General features: G+C 34.9%; 2 protein-coding genes across 8 annotated transcripts in view; both read left to right on the plus strand.

Moving 5' to 3' along the window:
• The first annotated feature begins 13,752 nt into the window (after positions 1–13,752).
• LOC127835461 (uncharacterized) lies at positions 13,753–17,151 on the plus strand. Its single transcript, XM_052361910.1, has 2 exons — positions 13,753–15,090; positions 15,293–17,151. Exons 1-2 carry the CDS (start codon positions 13,930–13,932, stop codon positions 15,326–15,328), a joined length of 1,197 nt encoding a protein of 398 aa, XP_052217870.1. The 5' UTR covers positions 13,753–13,929; the 3' UTR covers positions 15,329–17,151.
• A 5,995-nt stretch (positions 17,152–23,146) lies between these two features.
• The window catches only part of LOC127833248 (importin-5-like), a 57,283-nt gene continuing 56,798 nt past the window's right edge, over positions 23,147–23,631 (plus strand). For 5 of the 7 annotated variants that reach the window (XM_052358409.1, XM_052358407.1, XM_052358408.1 and 2 more), the window contains exon 1: positions 23,160–23,358. In XM_052358409.1, coding sequence (XP_052214369.1) covers positions 23,224–23,358 — 135 coding nt within the window. In that variant the 5' untranslated portion in view covers positions 23,160–23,223. Of the gene's footprint in view, positions 23,359–23,631 lie in introns of all 7 variants that reach the window. The other 2 variants (XM_052358405.1, XM_052358406.1) reach the window with 2 other exon arrangements.

The raw sequence follows: 23,631 nt of genomic DNA on the forward strand, positions 1-23,631 counted from the left end.
ATCTTTTGCTTGTCTGAGTAATCGCATTTTCATATAAAATGACAAAGATCCAATAAATCAATGGTTCATGTAAGCTCTTACGTTTTCGAGGCACTCTTGGAAAATTCAACAAACCTTGCAAATATTTTCTTAAGACACTTGAAGCATCAATAAACAATGCCTAAAAGCCCACACAAAACTCATAAAACAGATTAATCACGGTACAAATAACCAAAAGATATTTTGAAATGTTTACAAAACGTTTTTAACTTCAATGTAGTGCTATCTTAAGTATAAGTGTTATGATGGAGAACATAAATATACAAGAAGTATCGTTGAAAACGATGGATGCTCCCCTTATATTTGTCCTTGACCTTGACCCCAGTGACCTCAAACCTCATCAAAAGGTAGAGGTCCATGCAAGGTACCTACATGCCAAATATGTAAGAGATTGGTAAAATATTGAAGGCGCTAAAAGAAACTGTAACCAAAGTGTGACCTTGAGAAAATCTATAATTAGCCTCAGTGACCTTGACCCCAGTGACCTCAAACCTCATCAAAAGGTTTTTGTCCAAGCAAGGTACCTACATGCAAAATATGTAAGAGATCGGTAAAATATTGAAGGAGCTATGAGAAACTGTAACACAAAGTGTGACGGAAACCTTGAGGAAATATATTATTAGCCTGGGTGACATTGACCCCAGTGACCTTAAACCTCATCAAAAGGTAGAGGTCCATGCAAGGTACCTACATGCCAAATACGGGGACCATAAAAATATTTTTTTTGGGGGGGAGGGGATTCTGTCTGTGGTGGGGCGTGGGAGATGGTTAGGGTGGAGTCTATTGTGGTATGTCAGTTAAGTGTTGTTTTTTCAAATGATGAATCAAATGTGATTATAAATAAAGAAGTTATGGTAATTTTAGCAAAATTTAATACTTCAACCTTGAGAGTCAACTTCAGTCAAGGTCATTCAAAGGTCAATGCCAAATTCAACTTGCCAGGAACAGTTAGGTTAGGGATTTTGTTCCGGGATTAATCTCTTAAGAATCCCTAAAAAATAACCCTCATTCAGTCGATTTTTATGAATTAATCCGTTTTCACCCCGTTTCATCCGAATTCATCTCTATTAGGGATTAATTGCGATGAATTAATCTCTCTAAGGGATGAATTCATGTCTAGAGATGAATTAATCCCTACTATAGATGAATTCAGCGCAAGGGATTACCTATAGGTAAATCCTTGAAAAGTCGGACGACTTTAAAAGTCGGACAATTGACAGTGAAACACATTATAAACCATCCAGTAACAGACTTGTAAATCCCCAGTAACATGCATTTAGTGACACCTAGTCACTCACTTTGAATAATACATTTGTACAGTAAACAAATCTACATCATTTATGTCAACACAAAACCAACGATGTTGCACACACAGTTTATGACGATAAGCACATGATTGTTTCTACAAAGCGTGCAATTTGAATGCTAAGGTTTGTTCAGTGATTGTCATTGCTCTACGGCGATACGATTGTACATGCATTAAGATATTGTTTTAATGTTAAAGGAGATAATATTAATAATTATATGGAGAATATCGGGAAAATAATTGTGTATTTGAAGAAATTTAAAGTGTCCGACACTTAACTCATATTTTGTATTGCAGTTAAAACACAGGCATGCGAATTTTTTTTTTTGAAATAAGCATGTCTCAACAGACCTCTTTTATGTTACACTTATATTCACTTATGCACACGTTTTATGTTCATATTCAGAACATAAAGTAACTTAAATTAATGTGTTATTATTATTATTATTAGTAGTAGTATCTAATAACAAAGAAATAACAAACAAAATATCGAGATATATAGCGAATTATTACTATGAAATAAAAGCCAGTAACTTTCTCCCTAATATGGCTAGAAAGTGAGCGGAATAAAAAATAATAATACAAGTAATAAAGCGTACCAAACGACGAAAAAAACCTGCCTCGGCATGGACGTCGCCATCATGTCTGTCACGTGATTACCCTGTCTGATATATGCCAATGATCAACGAACAATATATGGCTTTCTTACAAGTTTTTTATCTGAACTATATATTTTCTCAACTTCAGCAGGGCTCAACATTAATGGTTGTCCTATTACGGTTGGGTGCCGGCAATTTATTTAAAAACCTAGTCGTCTGGTCCGGCTGTTCCGGGCAAGTAGATATTCAAAGTACTTGCCTGGCAAGTCAAGTTAGTTATCAGTTGAACATCGAGCCCTGAACAGTTTTGCATGACAATTATAATGTTCCTTCTTGATATTATTCATACTTTATATAACGTATAATAATTTTTCGAGAGCAAAAAAGTCTAATATGATTTCATGTTTTTCATACCTCATTACAGAAAAGTAAGATTCAAGGTGCTACAAATACAAAATGAAGTCTGCACTGACACAAAGACATGTCTCGAGACCAGCCATAAAGCTGAAGCTGTTCAATACAGCATTTTTCCCCTATTGTTTTATGATAATGAAAGCAAGGCCTGAACATTAGCTGATTTATAGCCAATGAACAATTGGAGTGTATATATAATTGTGTATTAAAGAAAATGAAGAAAATGTCATCAACAAGGGTTTACTATACACAATTGAACAACACAAATGGTAATTATATTAATATTAAATATCCATTGTATGTTTTGCGTTTTTGATAAATTGTATTACTTTAGTTGTTTTTATGCTCCCGAGAGGGTGGCAGTGGCATATAGCAGTACTTTGAACTGTCAGTCAGTCAGTCTTTCCGTCCGTCCCAAAACTTTAACATTGCCCATAACTTTTGCAATATTGAAGATAGCAACTTGATATTTGGCATGCATACGTGCATCTCATGGAGCTGCATATTTAGAGTGGTGAAAGGTGAAGGTCAGGGTTTCCTTCAAGGTCAAAGGTCAAATATATGGCTTCGAAGCGGCGCAGTAGGGGCAGTATTGTGTTTCTGACAAACACAATACTTGTTTTTCATTTTTATAGTAATTGTCTAATGCGAGTTATACTTGAAAATACATACCATATACATATGGTACTATAAAATTATTACTGGTATACATAATTAGGGATCTTTTGTAATTTGAAGACTATAAATTTAAATTGGGTGTAAACAGTATTCGTGTTAGAAAAAAAAGTTAATCATTTAATAATGGCAGTGGCAAGCCCTACGGCCCCGTACGACTAGCCAATAGGCTAGCCGTATGGCCCCGAACGGCCAGCCTATAGGCTAGTCGTACGGCTCTGTACGTATAGCCTTTCCTTTAGAGACTGTCTAGCCGTACTTCTTAATGAAGTATAGAATTATCATTCGGTGCTGTTAATCAGTAATAAGATTGTTTAAGCTCATAAAAGTATACAAATTCCTCATCTGTTTCAGCTTCCTTTCATGAAATACGGTTTCTAATTTGATTCTTTAATTAGTCGACATTCCTAAGTAAGGAATGAAAACTGTTTTAAAGAGTTGCAACATTGATATTATGAAATTCAATGACGGAAGCCGCCAAAGGGATGTCTTAGAAATTGAGTTACACAAATAATTTAATTATCATTTAGACTGTTAGACAATTGATTAATAGATGGTTTCATACATATTTCAAGTAGCGTTGTATTACATATTCTTTATTGATTATACAGTATAGATAACATATTTCAAGTATCGTCAACACATATAGAAGGTAGAACGGATAATCATTTTCAACATGAGCAATAAAGTGCGTAGATGTATAAACGAGGCGGGTAATCAAGTGAAATTTGTATAATTTCTCGTGCATCGCGCTAAGTGGTTCTTTTCAGTTACATGATTTAAGATATGAGCAACCTCATGTGTCATACATGCAAAAAACGAAGACACGGATAAGCCTGTGTATTCACACTGTCTAATCAGCGTCGTTTCACGTAAATTTTCCTTTTATTTGTTTTGTTATAAACTTTTCTGATTGTGATGTCGCAATTTTCATTGACTTAGTTAAGATTATTTACTATATATTTAATGTATGCATTTGATACAGGAGTTTTCCTCGCTTCATTGGAAAGAGGCCCTAACCTATGGATTTTGGGAAGAAATTGCTCATTTAGGGAAAAATTCTCTCTAAAATTACTGCTTTGGGAAATGAAAAAGCTGATGTAAGTTAGGATTTTGGGGAAAACTGCATGCTTTACAAGAAATTTTCATTTGGGAAGGGGCCTTTTATAGGCCCCTGTTATAAAAGGCTGAAAACCCCTGTGATATGTGCATGTACAATGTGTATTTATATACAGTACAGGCACCGTGTACTTAAACAAATGCCACTCGACGCGGTGTTCATTTCACTATGTTCGCTTACCAATATGAACCCCACAATGGGTGTTCAGATCAAATGTCGCGGGGGCTGTTTTCGATAAGGCGAAAACTGCGAATCACCGCGGACCCATAATATCTACCGCAGTGTCCATTGTGTCCGCTAAAAATAATAATTGAACATAAAAGTATTGTATTGATCCCTTTCATTTAAAAGTGATAATGAATAATGTATTTCACACCCATGCTCATGACAGTGTTTTCTGTCTCTTTAAACGCCGCGTATAAAAGAAAACAGTGTTCGCACCTAGCTGTAAGAAACCGCACCTGGAAGAGTGATAATTGCGTGTTTGATTATGCAATTCACAGTTTGAAGCCATTGAGAACTCATACCTGATTGCAGTAATCGTATTATCCAGAGTCTCTTGATTCCCCGATACATACATGCCAACCGTCTCAATCGCATACATGCAACTTCTCCCATCTTTATCCATTACTCGATAATGCCATATATGCCCGATTTTCATTTTTAAAAGCAAATTTAATATGGGTGTGTAATATAGACGATAATATTGACAAGAATGTAAACAACACAAACGTTAGCAATTTTGGAAAGTATCAAATGAATTTCAGCATATGATTCTATTTAAAAAACTTGATGGAAAAGGCATCCAATCGGGCCAACGTGCGTAAATAACTTAAATTGGTTTGGCGCATAGTGTACAGTTCGTGTTCTGTTACAAATTTTAGCCACAAATTAATACATGTATATGCCCATGAGATTTTCGTGTCCAGTTTTTGTCTTCACAAAAAGCGCGCGAAAAAATAGGCATGAGTTTACTTATTTATACACACAAAACTGCAAAGAGCAGACAACATTTGAAAAGCTTCGTTGCGAATTTCAATTTAAGTATCGGGGTATCTCGCAAATGATTTAGAATTGGCATTGCACATAAAGTGCCGTGTACAGTTCATGAATATTCTTGGACAACGACCAATGAACAGCCTCATCTATATTTAGATTTCATTCAACATGTATATGGCATTTTCTGGAAATCGGGAGAAAAATAAAGCGATATTTCGATAATAAACCAACTTTAAAAAAAATAATTTGTCATTATTATTTATATTTTGTGTTGTCTCTGTACGTTTGTTTGGTTCTCATTTGTTTTCAGCAAATCTTGTATTCGATATCATAAACGAGAATTACTTCGATATTTTAAATGACATGTGCAACCATTGTTTTGACAGAAGACACGTGTTTATATGAAGTTTGTGTTTCGAATACATAGGGTATTGGATTTTCGGTGCTTGTTTGGGTAATAAAACAAAGACGCATTCTGCGGTTTTCTATAGGCCTTTTGTACTGACCACCCACCCCACGAAATGTCACCCATCGGGAAAAGAGAACACAGCGGACAGGCGTTTTTGTTTAAGTACACGGTGCCTGTACTATACTCCATTACTGTGAAATAAATTTACCTGTCCATACCTAAAACAAATGTACTGATTATCTTGCAGAACGTTCATGTAGCGAAAAACAATCATCATTTAATCACCCTGCGTGGTAGCACACAATTTTAAGTACATGCATTAGCATGTTTTCTAATGATGCGTGGAATAGAAATCTGCACATAGATCAATAAATAATCGGTATATTTTTGTTATGACAGCTGTACGACTAGACAGTTCCTATATATGAAATGTGCGGCTAGCCTATTGGCTAGTTTTACTGGGCCGTACGACTAGCCAGTCTTTAATAATATGCTCAGGTATTAAAATATAATTGTAAATCAATTAGGGTCTACTTTATTTGTACACTAGTGATCAGTCCAAATTTACTGGATATGACCACTAGAGCTATTTCCATTTGTTTATAATGTAAGGAAAAAAAGTTTGGCTTGAAATGAATTACATTTCTCATCCATTTTAAGCTCTACTATTATTATTAAATATATATAGTGGAGCTATCCTACTCAATCCGGCGTCGGCGTTCCCGTAAGCGTTGTAATATTAGTTTTCCTACCACCTCAAATTTTTCCTATGTCCCTTGACATATTGCTTTTGTATTTTGCATACTTTTTTACAAACATGATCCCAACCTATTAACAAGAGCAGACAACTGTATCAAGCATATGGTAAGAATTGTGGCCCTTTGTTCACTAAGAACATGCATCTTATTGATAAATCTATGTTAAAATTTGCGTACCACCTCAAATATTTTCTATGTAACTTGACATATTGCTTTCATATTTTACATACTTCTTAACCAACATGACCCCAATCTATAAACAGAAGCAGACAACTGTAACACGCATTGTGTAAAATTTATGACCATTTTTCCACATAGAATATGCAAATTATTGATAAATCATTAAATATAAGTTTGCGTACCACCTCAAATGTTTTCTATGTTCATTAACATATTGCTTTCATATTTTGCATACTTCTTTACTAACATGACCACATTACTAACATGACCACAATCTATAGACAAGAGCAGACAACTGTATCAAGCATTTTCTAAGAATTATGTTCCCTTTTTTAAACTGAGAAAATTCAAATTTGGTTAAGTTTTGTGTTTAGGTTCACTTTATTCCTAAAGTATCAATGCTATTGCTTTCCTACTTGCAACACTAACAAACAATCATAAGGGGACAGTGCAGGCAAAGTTATGTAACTCTGACTGTCATTTTGACAGAATTATGGCCCCTGTTATACTTTAATCTGCCAATATTGCTGGGAGTTGGATTATTGCAACTAATATATGAGCAAGACTGGGCTAGAATTTGTTAATGCACTTTGTTGGCGATAACTAGTATACTATATAGTGTAAATAACGTGCAAAAATGAGAATTAATGGTGGAAATTGAGTATTCCCATTTTTTGTTTAAACAATTGAGTACAAAGTGATTTAATTAAAGACTTGAGATGATGTGAATCATTGTTGTAAAAGCATGGTTGGAAATGCCTGTTTACTCCTGTTTTTCCTTTGATAAGATATTTGAAACTTGTTCTGTTCCTATGCAGTGTTTATTATGCGGTGACATGATACATTGTTTTTGTGTGGATATACAGATATTTATGGCTTTAATAGATCTTTACCGGAAAAGCACGAGTTTAGAAAAACCCCACTTATCATCCCCGGTACAAACAACGCTGGTCCATTAAATCAACCATGATAGCTTACTTATAACAATTGATAAGGTGTGTGATTTTGAAAGGATTATAAATGGGTCATGTTTATTTGTACCAGCAGATCAGTGTGTTTTTCCAAAAAGTTGCTTTTTCCGGGATACATTATATTGAAGAGATATAAACACAATAGCATCTTATTGATCACATGCTTATACATGTAAAATGGAAGGCACATATGAACTGAATTTCAATTTTTATACCAAAGTACAAAGTACAAAGTAAATGTCCATGTTGGTGGGTTGAGCCATTGTACAAATGGCTCGTGTCCTTAGGAGATTTAGTGAGTTAAAGTTGTTTAAAAACATGTTTGTAATTATTTAAATGGTAGGTTTCACTTTGAAGAGGATTTTGGTTATAAAAATGTCAATGTTGAATTAAAACGTTCAGTATGTTGCAGGCTACCTCAATATTATGGCCTTTAAATGTTACCATTTCCCTGTATTTAAACAAGTAGATTATCAGATAACCCCAAGATAGTGCATCACAAGTAGTTCATTTCAGCATTTTATTTGGAACCCTACGGTGCCCTGTCTGTGGTCCCAAATCACTGAATCGCTGGCCCCAAGCAACAAATCAACTACAAAATCTGTGTATTTTAAGCTTCGGCAATGAGCTGTTTAATCTCTCTAAAAATGGTCTTTAATACAGCTGGTATTGGTCAGCTTTTTTATTCCCTTTTAATTTCCCATGGAACAACTAGCTTTCATGTTCAAATTTGATTTCAAATGAATTACAATATGTGAACAGTCTTTTAATGGAAATCCATTTTTATTTGTCAAGCAACAATACATTTCCAGTGTCAAACAATGTGACACAGCCTTAGGGAATACCAACTTTGACTCTGCCTCATAATTGTAAACAAAATACAATTTCTGAAGAAAAAAAACGCTTTCAAACACAGGAATTAGTTATATGTTAATTTTTACGTGCATTCACTGCATTGTGCAATGTGATCAGTCAATCAATACAAATCACATAAATATATACATCATACAGGCCTTTTCCTGACCATTTTGAGAAAAAAAAAATGAAATTTCGGGATTGGAAATGTTGTGGAGCAAAAAGTCCATATGCCGGTAGCTCTTTATTAGAATTAAAATTTGAAGAACAAAATGATATTAATTATAGTTATAATTTGTTAGATGGAAATTAAACATAAAATTAAGACATAATAATCAATATTACACCTCAGGGATATTGGTCCTTCTATATCTATATGACTGGTTTCAGTCTGTAAAATGCGATATAGAAACCTATAGGGGTCATATGTCATCCTATGGTTACAGCCCTTGTTTCTAATTTCTTACAGTGCATCATTATGTTCTTTTCTTTAACCATTGGTGAGAATTCAATGAAACACTCTAAGAAATAAACATTGTGCGACTTATAATCTCTTTCAACTTTGTGCAAATTAGTCCCATCCATTTGCATACTATTAATAAAAGTAAATTAGAGATTTTTCTTAGGGATTATTTGGGGCAAAAATTACTGTATGATGTTCAATGATCAGACATGCCTCAGGAAACTTTTTTGGTGTACGGAAGAAACCTCCTTCGGAAGAAACCCCCTGCCCGAAAAACGGCATAGCGGAACAAACTCCCTTTCATATTTTGCATACGCGGAATAAACCCCCTCGCTAGTTTTGCATATGCGGAATTTACCCCCTTCCATAGCGGAATTAACCCCCTTCCATAGCGGAACAAACCCCCTTCCATAAAGAAAGAATATGCACGTTTTTGTAAAATATTTTGTAAATACGCTAGCTATTCTTACGACACAGGAGCAGTAAGTCCGATCCTAATAAAAAGACGAATGCTTCGGTTATTGTAGGAAAATATGTACGTAATATTGTCGTCACGATCGGCGCGGGGCGCTAATTTGTCGTTGCTGCATTTTATTAAATTTGTCTTCAATGTAAAAAAAATTCTTGCTTATTTTGGGTTATAACACATGATTCTAATATTTCTTTTACTTTGGATGGCTCTGAAATTAAATGTGACGAGGAAGTCAAACTTTTGGGTGTCACCATAGACTTCCGGCTTAATTTTGATACTCATATTTCCAATATTTGTAGAAAAGCATCAAGACAATTAAATGTGTTAAAAAGACTAGGGAACAAACTATGTAAATTAGGGAAGATAAACATATATTACTCATTTATTATGTCAAATTGTAATAATTGTCCGTTAACATGGCATTTCTGTGGCAAAGTCAACACTAACAAAATTGAAAAAATACAAGAGCGCGCACTTCGTTTCATCTACTCGGATTATACTTCTACCTATTGTGAACTATTATCCAAATCTAAATTACCATCTTTGAATGTACGTCGCTTAAGATCTATAGCTTTAGAATCTTTCAAAATAATAAATAGAGAGACACCTTCATACTTACATGACCTGTTAACTGTTAAACAGTCTTCATATTCTTTCAGGTACTCCAATACTGCTGTTATACCTAAGGTAAGGACCACAAGATACGGCATGAGCTCTTTCCGCTTCAGCGCGGCCAGGCTTTGGAATTCTCTACCGCAAAACATCAGAGACCAATCGAACTACAGTTGCTTCCGAAGTCTGGTCAGCGCATGGCGTGGAGAGAGTTGCGCTTGTTCTTGCTGTTCCGCAGCTTCATAGCCTTATTTATTTACTAAATTTAGTTGTATTTCTGTTTGCATTTAGTTTTATTTGTACTGCTTTTTATTTATTTTTGCTTGCATTTCCCTTGTTTTCTTCTATTTGCTTTGTATGTGTAGTTATCATCCCTTTCCAGTCTCTATAACCCTAAGAGCGTTAGTCCTTTTGTTTTTGCCTAAATTGTGTGCATGTATTTGCTGCTTTTTATGTTTTAACTATGAAATATATTCTAATTTGTGTTATGCACTTGTGAGGAAGTTGCTGATCAGTTCTTTCCAAATCTGATTTGGGGGATATATGTTTTTTAGAATTGTCTTATTTGTCGCACTTTTGTGCTTATTTTCCTATTCAGTTTCTTATTTATTTTGTTTTCTTGCAGTTTTTAGACCTAGGTCAAGATCAGCAACTTCAACACAAATTTTAATTTAATGTATTATTTCTGCCAATTGTATTTGTGATGTTTGTAGTCTGCCAGCTCTTTAAATTTTGTCTCCGCATGAATATATTTGTTTTAAATACCTCATGTCATAATAGTCTATAGGATTGATTATGTATCATTTAATGCTGATGTTTGTTTTAAATATGCATGTTATTTATTGTTATTATTGTAAATGTCGGTTAATAGCTATTCATAGCTAATGTTTCTTTGTTACACATGTACCGACTTAAAATAAAATTTGATTTGATTTAATTTGATTTGATTTGAACTGCCGGTACACTTCTTTAATCAGCACAAAGCAGTTTGGAAATAAATTTAATTAAACAGACGAATTAACAACTTGTGAACTAACGACCGGTACACTCCTTTAATCAGTTTTCCACAACTTCTTTTAAAGTGATATTATGCGCGTTTTTCACTGTCGAATTGTCAGAACGAAAGTACGGTTTATATTCCAATGCATTATTTTCTCTTTCCTGGATATTGTTTTGATATGTTGATGCTTCATTTACAAGTATTAGTATATATGAACAGAAAACACCAAAAAATAAACAACGTTTGCGATACACACTCATAAAGTTTAAAACATAGCATATGCTGCTAGATGCGCATAACACGTTAATAATGGATTTTTTGGATACCACTTCGGAAGGGGTTTATTCCGCCTGTCTAAAAACTTGATGGGGGTTTGTTCCGCTATGGCGTTTTTAGGGAAGGGGTTTCTTTCGCTATGGAAGGGGGTTTGTTCCGTGTATGCAAAATATGAAAGGGGTGTGTTCCGCTATGCCGTTTTTAGGGAAGGGCGTTTCTTCCGAAGGGGGTTTATTCCGGTAATCAACTTTTTTATTTCATTTTTATCTTTACATTACTTGTACACAGATCATTCACCAAATCTATTATTTAGAAAAGTAATACAAGTGTAGCATTTACACAGAACTATTGCAGTCAATTTTGCCATACAATTATTCGCGTTTGCATAATCATGTTGTTCACCGGAAAATAATGAATGGTACTTCATCTAATGTTTAAAATTAACATTTGGTGCAAATATTATCATCTTTTTTTCATAGCAAAAGAAGTATACCCAGATTTATACAAGTGATATGGCTAGTTCTTATTAATACAATGTATCACTGTGCATAATTGCTGCCATGTTTTAAAATACACATTTTGTTGTGTTTTAGAGCACACAGTGATTTATTTTATTGTGAAACCAAGCCACATTTGTAACAATACATTACACATGTTTTTATTTTCATGATGAATTACAGTATGCATTTTGAAAATTACACTGAAGAAGCTCCAATTTACAATAATTCATACACAGAGGAATCAAATATTACCAGTAATGTAAAATGTATTTGATGTTGAATAGTTTACTACAATCTTTTTTTTTTTAAGTTATTGTCAAAATTAAGGCATAGATGTATACCCTGTCAATAATTATGCTACAGGAAATGGTCCTTAGCCAAGAGGTATGAAAGTGTAGGACCCTTCTCACTGTTGTGGGTATTGTTAGAACAACGTGTCATAGTGAGAAGAGAAGCCCCAGTTCCCTTTCTTATTGTTATAACATTATGTTTATAATTTCACTGTCTAGGTGTCAATTAAATTGGTGTTAGATGAGAATATTTAAACCAAGTTAAAATAAAGTTACTTCATTGCAAATTGCAACCAAACGTATACAGCTAATCTTCAAAATAATGCTTAACTAAAACATATGTTGACAATTACAATGATCATGTTAATTTAGTATCAAATTTACTTTAACATGCGATATTTCAGATCATATTGAATGTACAGTGATATTAGAATAGTGTAAGAATAAGATAAGTCGGTTATTGTCTACACAAGGTTTTTTTATTATTTGACCTAGTGACCTAGTTTTTGACCCCAGGTGATTCAAATACAATCCCAACCCAGATTTCATCAAGATAAACATTCTTATCAAATTGTATAAAGATTGGGTGAAAACTTTGACCTCTATTGTCTACACAAGGTTTTTCTATTATTTGTCCTAGTGACCTACTTTTTGACCCCAGATGTCCCAAATACAATCCATACCCAGATTTTATCAAGATAAACATTCTGACCAAATTTGATAAAGATTGGATGAAAACTGTGACCTCTATTGTCTATACAAGGTTTTTCTATTATTTGACCTAGTGACCTAGTTTTTGACCTAGTGACCTAGTTTTTGACACCCATCAACCCTGATTGACGAAAAAAGAAAAGTTCTAAATTACCGTATTTTTTTACAATTATTAGTTTATATTGATTAAAATATCACGACTGGTATATTACATTACTTGAAAAAAGTTGTTAAGTTTTCATATTTTCAGTATATTCGGTAATACATTTTACTGGGTATGTCTACCAGGTAACTACCAGTTAACTATAAATAACGCAAGTAGATTGATCATCATCGTCACGTGGTAAACCCAGGAATGCAAAGTGTGCATGCGTAGTGAATTGTATATATTTTATATATAAAATGATCAATCTACTTGCGTTATTTATAGTGTGTATATAGTTATGTCTCATATTTTCGCGATGTACTTTCGATTTCACATCGCGAAATGTTATTACCGAATATACTAAAAATATTAACTTTTTTCAAGTAATGTAATATTCGTGATAAAGTCGTGATATTTGAATCAATATAAACTAATAATTGTAAAAAAAATAAATAATGTATTTTAAAACTTTTCTTTTTCCGTCAATCGCGGTTGACAGTCCCTTTAAACAGCTGTGCCGAAAAAATATACCCGCCCATAGCATGAGCATGGATGGTCGAGTGGTCTAAGCTGGAGACTTTTTACTCCAGGACTACAGGTGTCAGTGGTTCGAGCCCTGTTGAAAGTTACTTTTTTTCCTTTTTTTAATTGTATTGTTGTTGTTGTTTTTTTACTGGAGATTTTTAGGTTTAAATTCATAAATATAGAGCATTTAATGACAAGTTTCAATACATGCCAAAATCTGTGAAAAGGCCCCTTTAACGAATTATTCCACATCGTCGATTGTTATTTTTTAAATCGCTGTTTTATTATCATAACAATACAGTTTTAATACCAGTTTCTTATTGCAGTGACAGACGCAACCAAAGCAGCTGCCACTTAATATGCGATTTGACACCTTTGAGACGTCGGAATTCCGATGTTTGCCGAACTGTTAAAACTTTAATATTGATAACGAGTTGACGAATAGGATGAAGGCCAGGTACACAGCTTTATGTTTTACATCCTATTTAATAGTTCAGCGGTGTATCGTGACATGTATAGATGTGCATATAAAATATCATGTAGCAGTTTGTTTATGATAAATACGACGAGCAATTACATGGAAGTTATGAATATATGTAGCAAATAAGTTATGTCTGTTAACAAGGGAGCGCAGTGGGAGATGTCGTTGTTAATTTCTTCTGTGATGGACGACATCGGTGTCAATGAGGAAGTAATTGTGCTCAGAAGAAATGTCCACTCGTTCAGAGAGAAAGTCATTTCTGTGATTTATGAAACACTCATGTATCCCAAATCAGAATGGACTATCTATAGTGTGGGAAGTCAGGTCGAAGGATCTACCACCGATGGAATGTGTTCAGATATTGACCAGTTACAGGTCCATAACAATAAAAACGTGTGTTTAACTGAAGCCGATTACAAAGAAAATAAGAAGAACGTTCTTGTCGTTAAAGACGAACGATGTTCACCTCAATGCTGTCTGTTACAATTGTTGATTAAAATTCGAGATAATGCTCCTAGACCAGCATCCTGGAAAAATTCTGAAGACGTCGGTGCAGCTAAAGAACAATTCAGAGACACTGAATACGCTGAGTACGTGACAGGACAAATGCTTATGTCAAATTTGATAGAGAGACTCAACATTATAGAAAAATTAAAGATTAGAACGAGGGAAGTTTCGTACAGTGGTCCAGCAATAAATCTCGGACTCAAACATGATTTCGTATACGCAATAACGTGTCCAAATATTCCGAATTGTTGCAAAGTAATATTCGACCGACCTAGACCTGGGCACTGGCCGAAACAGGAAACCTTGAAAAAACTGAAAGAACTGTGCATATTTCTCGTTCCAAATGGACCGCCCAGTCTTGGTAATCCTTGTTTATTTCATCGGGATCAGAGGTGTGGATTGATGACAGTGAAAGGACAACCTAATTCACTAAGAGGTTCTCTTCTGTGGCGATATACAACGAACTTATCAGAAAAATGCCTCATGTTTGATCTAAATATTGTGCAAATGAAGGCTTATGTCGTCACAAAAATGATAAGAAAGGAGTGTTTTGCTCCAATTATAGGTGATTCGTTAAGCACCTTTCACTTAAAGACAGCCTTACTGTTCACAGTTGAACTTTTTCCGCCAGTTATCTGGACGGAACCGTGTCTATTAGTTTGTGTAATGAAATGCCTTTTAACTCTGAAACGGTTTTTAAACCGTCGATACTGTCCTCATTATACAATATCCGGAGTCAACTTATTTTCCGAGAAATTATCGACGCACGAATATAAAAAAATGGTAATAACAATCAATACGATTATATCTGACAACTTGAAATGCATGTTTGAAATGAAAATCGATAATATTGGCGAGAGATTAAATCAGTATTGTTATTTACCACAAACAATTATAGAAGACTCTCTAGTTTTGCCAAAGTTTAGGACAATACCACACATGGTTGTATTATTGAATCAATGTTTTTTCTTTTACATGGATGCAGCCTGTGAAATTAATTTCACATTCGATGAACAGATGAAATTAGATCTGATCGATTGTGCCCGGAAACTTCAGATCGCTGCAGAAGAAGATATCAATCGCCCAGAACTCAGCATGTTTTCTCATATAATGTACTCGTTCTTGGCGTCATTGGGTGCGTCTTCATGTCTAGAAAAAAAACAGAAGATCTCTAAGTGCATTTCTGACTGGTACCAATCATCAATTAGTTCGAATCTGATTTGCAATAGATTAAAATATGCGTCATTTCTTTATTGTAGCAATTCAAACAACAAAGCTGCAATCCAATTGGATAGAATCGGTAGGAATGTTACACCCAACATGGTGCAAAGTTCGGTGCCTTGCTCACGTAACATGTCAGCAAGTAAGCAAAACAATGTCGACTTATCAATTTCTTTGGCAGAACTAATAAGAAACACTGCCATGTGTGTATATTTCACGAAGCAAGAGATAGACTGCATTCTGTGGTTATTGAAATTTGAAATGTTTCGAACTTTGACCCCAGCTGATAAGGAGATAAGAGATTCCAATATTCATTTAAGATACATGGACCTGGCGGTTGTGGATTCTATACCATTCCTGTATTACCTTCAATATTTAACGTTCAGAAAGTTGGGCAATCAAGAAAGACGAAAACGAGCTTTACAAAAACTCAAAAGCTATCAAGTGTCCGAATTATATTATGCTACCGTAGATAACCGTTATATTCACGGTCACTTCGAAACCACTTCGAATATGCTTGGTCATTGTTTTGAACTAGAAGGCCAAGTCTATGATGCAATTCAGACGTACAAAATATCTTTGAAATATCGTTGCCTCAATAATGCAGCATCCTGGCACATATTCAGACTTCTCTTTACTATATACCACTCAGCACAATACCAACGATAGACATATTAATGTATTGGCAGTGTGCTAGCAAATGCGTAAAGCGCAAAATAAGTTTACATTTTTTGACACGACACAACTTTGAGGTTTGTCTTAAAATTGATAGATTTTAAATCATGTATTAAAAGGGACCTTTTCACGTTTTGGTGAATTGATAAAATTGAAAAAAATGTTTCAGGTTTGCAAATATTCGTTGTAGTTATGAAATTTGCGAGGATACACTAATACCGAACATTTACCATGCTCTAAAATATCCATTTGACGATTTTAATACATGAAAATTATAAAGCGTCACAATCGCAAACGATTGAACATTAAAATATAAGAAGTTTAAAATTCACTGCGCACTATATGGGAACGGATGGCCGAGTGGTTTAATTGTAATACTTTTACTCTGGACAGTGGTCAGTGATTCGAGCCCAGTTATTATCTTTTTGTTTTTCAAATTTTATTTTTGTTATTTACTGAAGCTATTTAGTTCCAATGTTACATTTATCAATGCCAAGCATTTAATGACAATACTTCAGTACACGCCAAAATCTGTTAAAAGGTCCCTTTAAGTTTCACTATAAAAACATTATACTTTTGTGACTGAACTCGTGATAATTACACAAAGTTCAAAATATTAGTCATCCAATTTATTATCAGATACAAATGAACCTTCAAATTCAGAGCGATAAAATATATTATCCACATTTTGTATTGCTATCTGATAACGTTTTTTGCGTTCTTCAGTAAATTAATTAATTCGAAGAAATCGACGTTCTTGGGCGCGTTGATTATTTGGAAACTAATGCAAAGTACATGTGTAGAGTCAATTTATAGCTCCGACGAGGACACATGTTTGTGCAATGTCCATGTTATTTGCTTTTAAAATAATGACCTTTTGTTTAATCAATGAGGTAAAAGTATACGGAATGTATTTTTATGTGCATGTATAAAAATGCTAGTTCACAATTGTTGATTATGGTATAGTATGGTTTCGATCACATGAACTTCTTAACCGCAATCTCTAATACGATAATGTTTTTCGAACTTTGAAAGATGTATACTCTTGTTACACATAATCTATTATTAAAGAAATAATCGACGGGTAACCGTTGGTTATTGCGGTAATAACCAACGGTATGAAGTTCCGATGCGTAGAATTTAAACCACGAGGGCGTAGCCCGAGTGGTTTAATGATAACAAGCATCGGAACGACATACCGTTGGTTATTACCGCAATAATCAACGCTTACACGTCGATTATTTCGATTCTAACACGATTTCATTAATAAATTATCCGCGATTTAAAGGTTATAAATGTGAATTATCAATCTCTTGCACGACGGTTACATTACATTCACCTCTGTGTTGGGCTCAGAACGGACTATTGTTATGAATCCGCCTCATTCATGTCATGATCATACCAAGCGTTCATCATTGAGGTTACAGTATACTAAACAATCTCTTGCACGACGGTTACATTGCATTCACTGCATTAAAGAAAACCATCTCATACCATGATATCTTATATCAGTCTTTATTCATTATTATAAAATTGATATGGTTTCTTGATGTTAAGAAACCAACATACATACACCCTTCGAAGCAATTCCTAACGTCACTCAATAAACATTATGTTCAATTGTTGACATTTGTAAAGTGCGTGAAATGATTCCATCTGCGTAAATGGGGCAATAAAATAGTTCCAAAGAGTTGCATTAAAACTCGCAAGTTTTTGCACGATTTATCGTACATTTAAAGGTCATATTTCTTAATTTAATGCATGCGATCTTAAATATCCAATCAAATATACATTTAATGCGTTTGTTCGGTTTTAGCTATTTTATAGACAAAATGGCGTGCTGAGCCTTTCGCAGAGTTGTATGTGAGAGCAAGGAACGACAACTCTGCGTGGAGATTGGTGAATTATATTAAACGAACGTCCTCCACTTTTCCGCGAAAACGTGACGTCGCCACAACAATGACGATCAAATGACGTCGTCTGCATTCATAAACAGTGCGCGGACAATCAAAGTGACGTCATACTTATCTCCGTTGGTATATCGGGGTAATAACCAACGGTATGGAGTTCCGATGCGTAGGAATTAAACCACGAGGGCGTAGCCCGAGTGGTTTTATAACAAGCATCGGAACGACATACCGTTGGTTATTACCGCAATAACCAACGGTTACCCGTCGATTATTTCGATTCCAACACGATTTCATTCATATGTTATCCGCGATTTAAAGGTTATAAACGAGAATTATATTAACCTCTTTTCCGCGAAAACGTGACGTCATCCTAACTATGACAATCAAATGACGTCGTCTTCATTCATAAACAGTGCGCGTACAATCAAAGTGACGTCATACTTATCCCCGTTGGTATATCGGGGTAATAACCCACGGTAGTTTTCCTTCTTTGTATATAGAAAACAAGTTACGTGCCGTGGTAGAATTAAGTAATAATCGACGGGTAAGCGTTGGTTATTGCGGTAACAACCAACGGTATGGAGTTCCGATGCGTAGGAATTAAACCACGAGGGCGTAGCCCGAGTGGTTTGATAACAAGCATCGGAACGAAATACCGTTTGTTATTCCCGCAATAACCAACGCTTACACGTAGATTATTTCGATTCTAACACGATTCATTAATTAGTTATCCGCGATTTAACGGTTATAAAAGAGAATTATATTAACCGAATGTCCTCCAATTTTCCGCGAAATCGCGACGTCACCACAACAATCAAAATCAAATGACGTCGTCTTCATATAAAAAACAGTGTGCGGACAATCAAAGTGACGTCATGCTTATATCCGTTGGTATATCGTGGTAATAACCAACGGTAGTTTTTCTTCTCTGTATATAGAAAACAAGTCACGTGCCGTGGTAGAATCTGTATTCATCTGCCAACTTGGATGGATTAAAAATACGTCGCTTTTTGATCACGTTCGGTGTGACCAGTGGACTGGACGCACAACATATATGTGAACCTTAGCGACCAGAGCAGACGACAGCTAAAATTCGTCCATTGCTTTTACCTGTTTTTAGCATAGGTGCAACGCAGCTATGCTTAAGGTATAAGCTACATTTCGAAAACCCACATCGATCGGTTGACCATTATAAAGCCTTACCTGATCAAAAATCAGACGAAATATCTATTTAATTTAGTATATGGTAATTCTTACATTTTTTTTAAACGTTTTTCTAACGTTTTCTTCCAAGAATATTGCTGACACCGTTTAAGTGAATTTTTCTAAGACCGTTTTACGTGAAAAAAAACCTTCTAAGAAACTAAAACAAATTTCCTTCGTAAAACAATTCTGTTCTTGATGATAGTGACCTCACACCTAATTTCTATTTTCTTTGTTTACTGTTCTGTGAGAGGTCAAATATTTACATAACTGAATTCATAAGGCCCTGGTTTAAAGATATGTAACATTTCATCGGTTAAAGAAATTAAAACATATTCTCAGCAGGAAGTGGGGCATAAAGCACTTTTATTCTTTGAAAATGTGTAAAAAATGGCGGAGTACGATGAATGTTTTCTAATTTATGACATGGATTCTGACCTGCCTTTCTATGGATTTGATGAAGTAGAGTTTGAAAGTAATAGAGATGTGTTAATTGAAGTTAAAATGATTTAGTTTGCGCCAGAAATTAACGTTACGAGTAGAGCTAACGGTTTAAATGTGGCATCGGATTTAATGGATTCGCGCGAATTCTGGACGAGTGTTGTGTCTGTAAAATATTAAATGGAAAGCTGTTAATGTATCAAGTCGGAAAAGAAAACGGATGGTTGCATAATGGTATGCGTGAAATAATGTAATTCTACGTATTTATTTTCATAGTTATGTCATTTTGTAACCATTCACATTCGTCACTATTTGGAATTCCTGTTTTTAAAAATAGAACATTATGGTAGCAACAACAAGGGGGGGGGGGCGACTCGTGATGTCAGCAATCGTTAAGGCTGTACTCTCTAAACAAATCATCATATTTTCCTCGAAGGCATGTTATACACTTTAGACTGTTGTTCTGGTTTTATCGTTTGTTGATATTGATAGGGTAAGCATAGGTGTATACTACTAAATCCCTGAAATAGGATAAAGTTGGATATTAAAGTAAAAAATGGCACTGCAAAAGGTTACAATCCACTAGAAAACGGCCGAAAAAAAGGCGCCAAAACAGTCGATTTTGATTTTAGTCGAATTCTTTTTTGGTTTGAACATGACATATCTTTTTTATTGCTTAAATCGATTCAGCTGAGAATGCCCGTCAAGAAAAGGTATGGTTATGGGGGTCTCTATGTGCAAAATGTTGTATTTATTTTCGCTCAAAGTTGTCGCTTTTACATCGAAACATATAAGGAAACTATTTAGTATATTTTGACCTAAACATTTACTTCAGCAGCAACTTCCCTGTATCTTGCAACTATGCTTTCAGCGCCATCGGCGCTCTCGTTAGTACTGTGATACCGATTCTGTCTGGTTCAATTCCGCTACATGGCGATGTGAACCGCCGCGGGGGACTACCTTGGAGATCTCCCAGACGAGATAACTGACAAAAAGATGACAATGTATAATTAAAGTATACTTATACAACTTGATAAATACTAACAAAAAAGAACAAAATGAAAGTACGAGACATCACTCTGAAATTTTAAAGCACTTTTGATATTAAACTTCAAATTGAATCATTCAGTACATGTATTACTTTACACAACTCTCACAAAAGCTTTTGCTCGTTAATAAGGGAGAACATATTATCATATTATAAATTCTAAGTTGTAAAAAGAGCATAACTTTGTGTATTCAATAGGGGAAAATTAAAACACATACAATAACATATAACAAGGAACGATTGCATGCATTGAATGATGAAAGTTAAAAAGTATACAAGTTATCCGTTAGGACAAGTTATAGACATTGTTAGTTTAAAAAAAAAATAACTTGTGGAGAGGGTCATGAAAGGCCAACGTCTACAAAATAAATCTTTTTACAAATAAAAATATCATGGCATATAATAACGGATACAACTAGCGATACAGAGAAATTAGTTGATATTAAAAATAATTGTATAGTTTGGGTCCTGTATGTTTGGTCCTTTGGTGTTTAAATATTACGTCATCATAGCGCAGTTGGCTAAAGGCGTGTTTTTGTGTGAATAAAAATAGATTTAAATATAAATCTTTCAAGCACATTTTGAACAAGAAGTGCAGTATGAAATAGTTTGTGTAAGGTAACTTAGCCCTACCCATATCTGAAAAGTGTTCAACTTTGCTTTGTACGTTGATAATCACGCTTCTAACAGTAAGCAACATCCAGAGTAAACATTCTCCCTATTAATACATACCAACCTTTTTATCAGGAATCTCAGTAAACTGTAATAGACACTGATTCAGGGCATTTGGCGAACCGGCTAAACCAAATAAGAATCTATCACTGTTGACCACATTCATTCTACTCTGCGGCGACATTTAGTCCAGCCCTGGACCAACAGCAAATGCCCAAGTATATCCGGGAGATTTAAACGACATCCGTGTAACGAGAGAACACACAGACGCCATTTGTTGTGATGGCTGTAATATATGGAACCATCGTTCGTGCCTCGAACTGTGCTCTGCTGATTACGACCTTCTAACAAAACACTCACATATACAATGGCTATGCTGCGATTGCGAAGCCATTCTCCAGCTTTACATTCAGGAGTATCGAATTGAGCTCAAATATTTACGAACCGCTGTCAAATATTGATTGTGCAATAGACCCATTCACGTCGGGCTCCTTAATCAGCCCCCCCCCCCCTGCAATCGAGCAGCCCAACAGTAAATCAAGGCAAAAAAGCTCTACTTCCACTACCCAGTCAACAACTAACAGCTCGTCCTTGTTCTTCGTCTCTCAGAAACGGAGCCTACGCATCATGAACATCAACTGTCGTAGCCTTTGCGGTTCAAAGGCTCAGAACGTAAAGCTGCTCTCTACTACATAAAACTGACATAGTCTGTGGCACAGAGTCATGGATAAAAGATTTAAAACTAGGCATGGCAACATCGACAGATGGCATACAATCCAGCGACGTTTTCCCCTCTCACTATACGGTATACAGAAACGAATTTAACCAACGCGTCTTTAATCAAATCAACTGCCAACTCCCCGGTATATCATATCATGACATTGTTTTAGCTGACTCTCACACAAATCGTTGTATATAAAACAGAAACCGAAAGGATGCTTCACTTTCCTAACGGCAAATTGGGACCAACTGAAGGCCGACGTCACCGACATAACCAGACAGGTAGTACATCTCTACAAAACAACGACAGCGCCCTACATCTGCAGGATACATTCATATCCAAACTTCCGTCAGCCATTCAGTCCAACATGTTTAATGAAAACTTCGAATAACTTCGCTCAATAGATCACCAAAAACATCAACGTACGTATATATGCTTATAATATGTTAAATGTCTAGTAACAACGCTGTAACAGTTTTATATATGTTTTCTATACTCAAAATATTTGTTTAAACCTCTTATTTATTTTCAAGAAATTTAGTGGATATTTTATTCTTTTTTCTTAAATTATCTGACTTTTAAGCAGACTTATCTAATCTGTTTAAATTACCATATCTGATGTTATAATGTCATTCTATATATTTTATGTATGTTTATCTTATTTAATTACAAATTGGTTGCAGTCTTTCAGCTTTTATACACTTGTTTTCTTTATTCATCATATTTTATAGTCGGTTGTACAAGCTGTCTAGCTTATGTTTGTTGTTTTATTTTACTTGCCGACTTAAAATAAATCTTATCTTATCAAACGTCAGCTGAATGCAACGCGAAAATCTACAAAAAGGCAAGACACTCTAATTATTGGGTTACCTATTGAAAGAACCCAAGAGAGCGATACGCAAAGCTGAACAACAAAAAATATCAACAAAATTAGAGGAGGGCCTCCAAAACAGCATCTCAAAACGCTAAGTGGATAACCACGAAGTACCGTTTGGGCATTCTATAACCGTTTTGTACCATACTCAATGTCAACAGTACGGTGGTGCTTTTGGAAATTCACGAGAACAGACAAAATGGCTGGCCAGTCGGATCAGAAACAATTTGAGTCTCTTTTACAGACTCTTATGAACCCTGATAATGAAACAAGGACGAAAACAGAAGTATGTATACATACCTTATCGATTTATATAAATAAACGTAAAGGACATTCTGAAAAATAAGAGGAATTTAGCTTTCTTTAGTTGATTGCATTCGGAAGCCTCGGATATATTCCTCATTTTTTGACAGGTCCACGTGAGATCTATTTTGAACGTTTCATTTAAATGCGGGTTGGAAAGGCGGACTTGGTCTGAGACCTGGGAGCTTGATTTGTAAATGCATATTTTTTATATTTTATGTTACTTTTATCTCTAATAAGTAAAGAATTTCATATT

The sequence above is a fragment of the Dreissena polymorpha genome, chromosome 6 (assembly GCF_020536995.1).
Source record: "Dreissena polymorpha isolate Duluth1 chromosome 6, UMN_Dpol_1.0, whole genome shotgun sequence".
NCBI lineage: Eukaryota > Metazoa > Mollusca > Bivalvia > Myida > Dreissenidae > Dreissena > Dreissena polymorpha.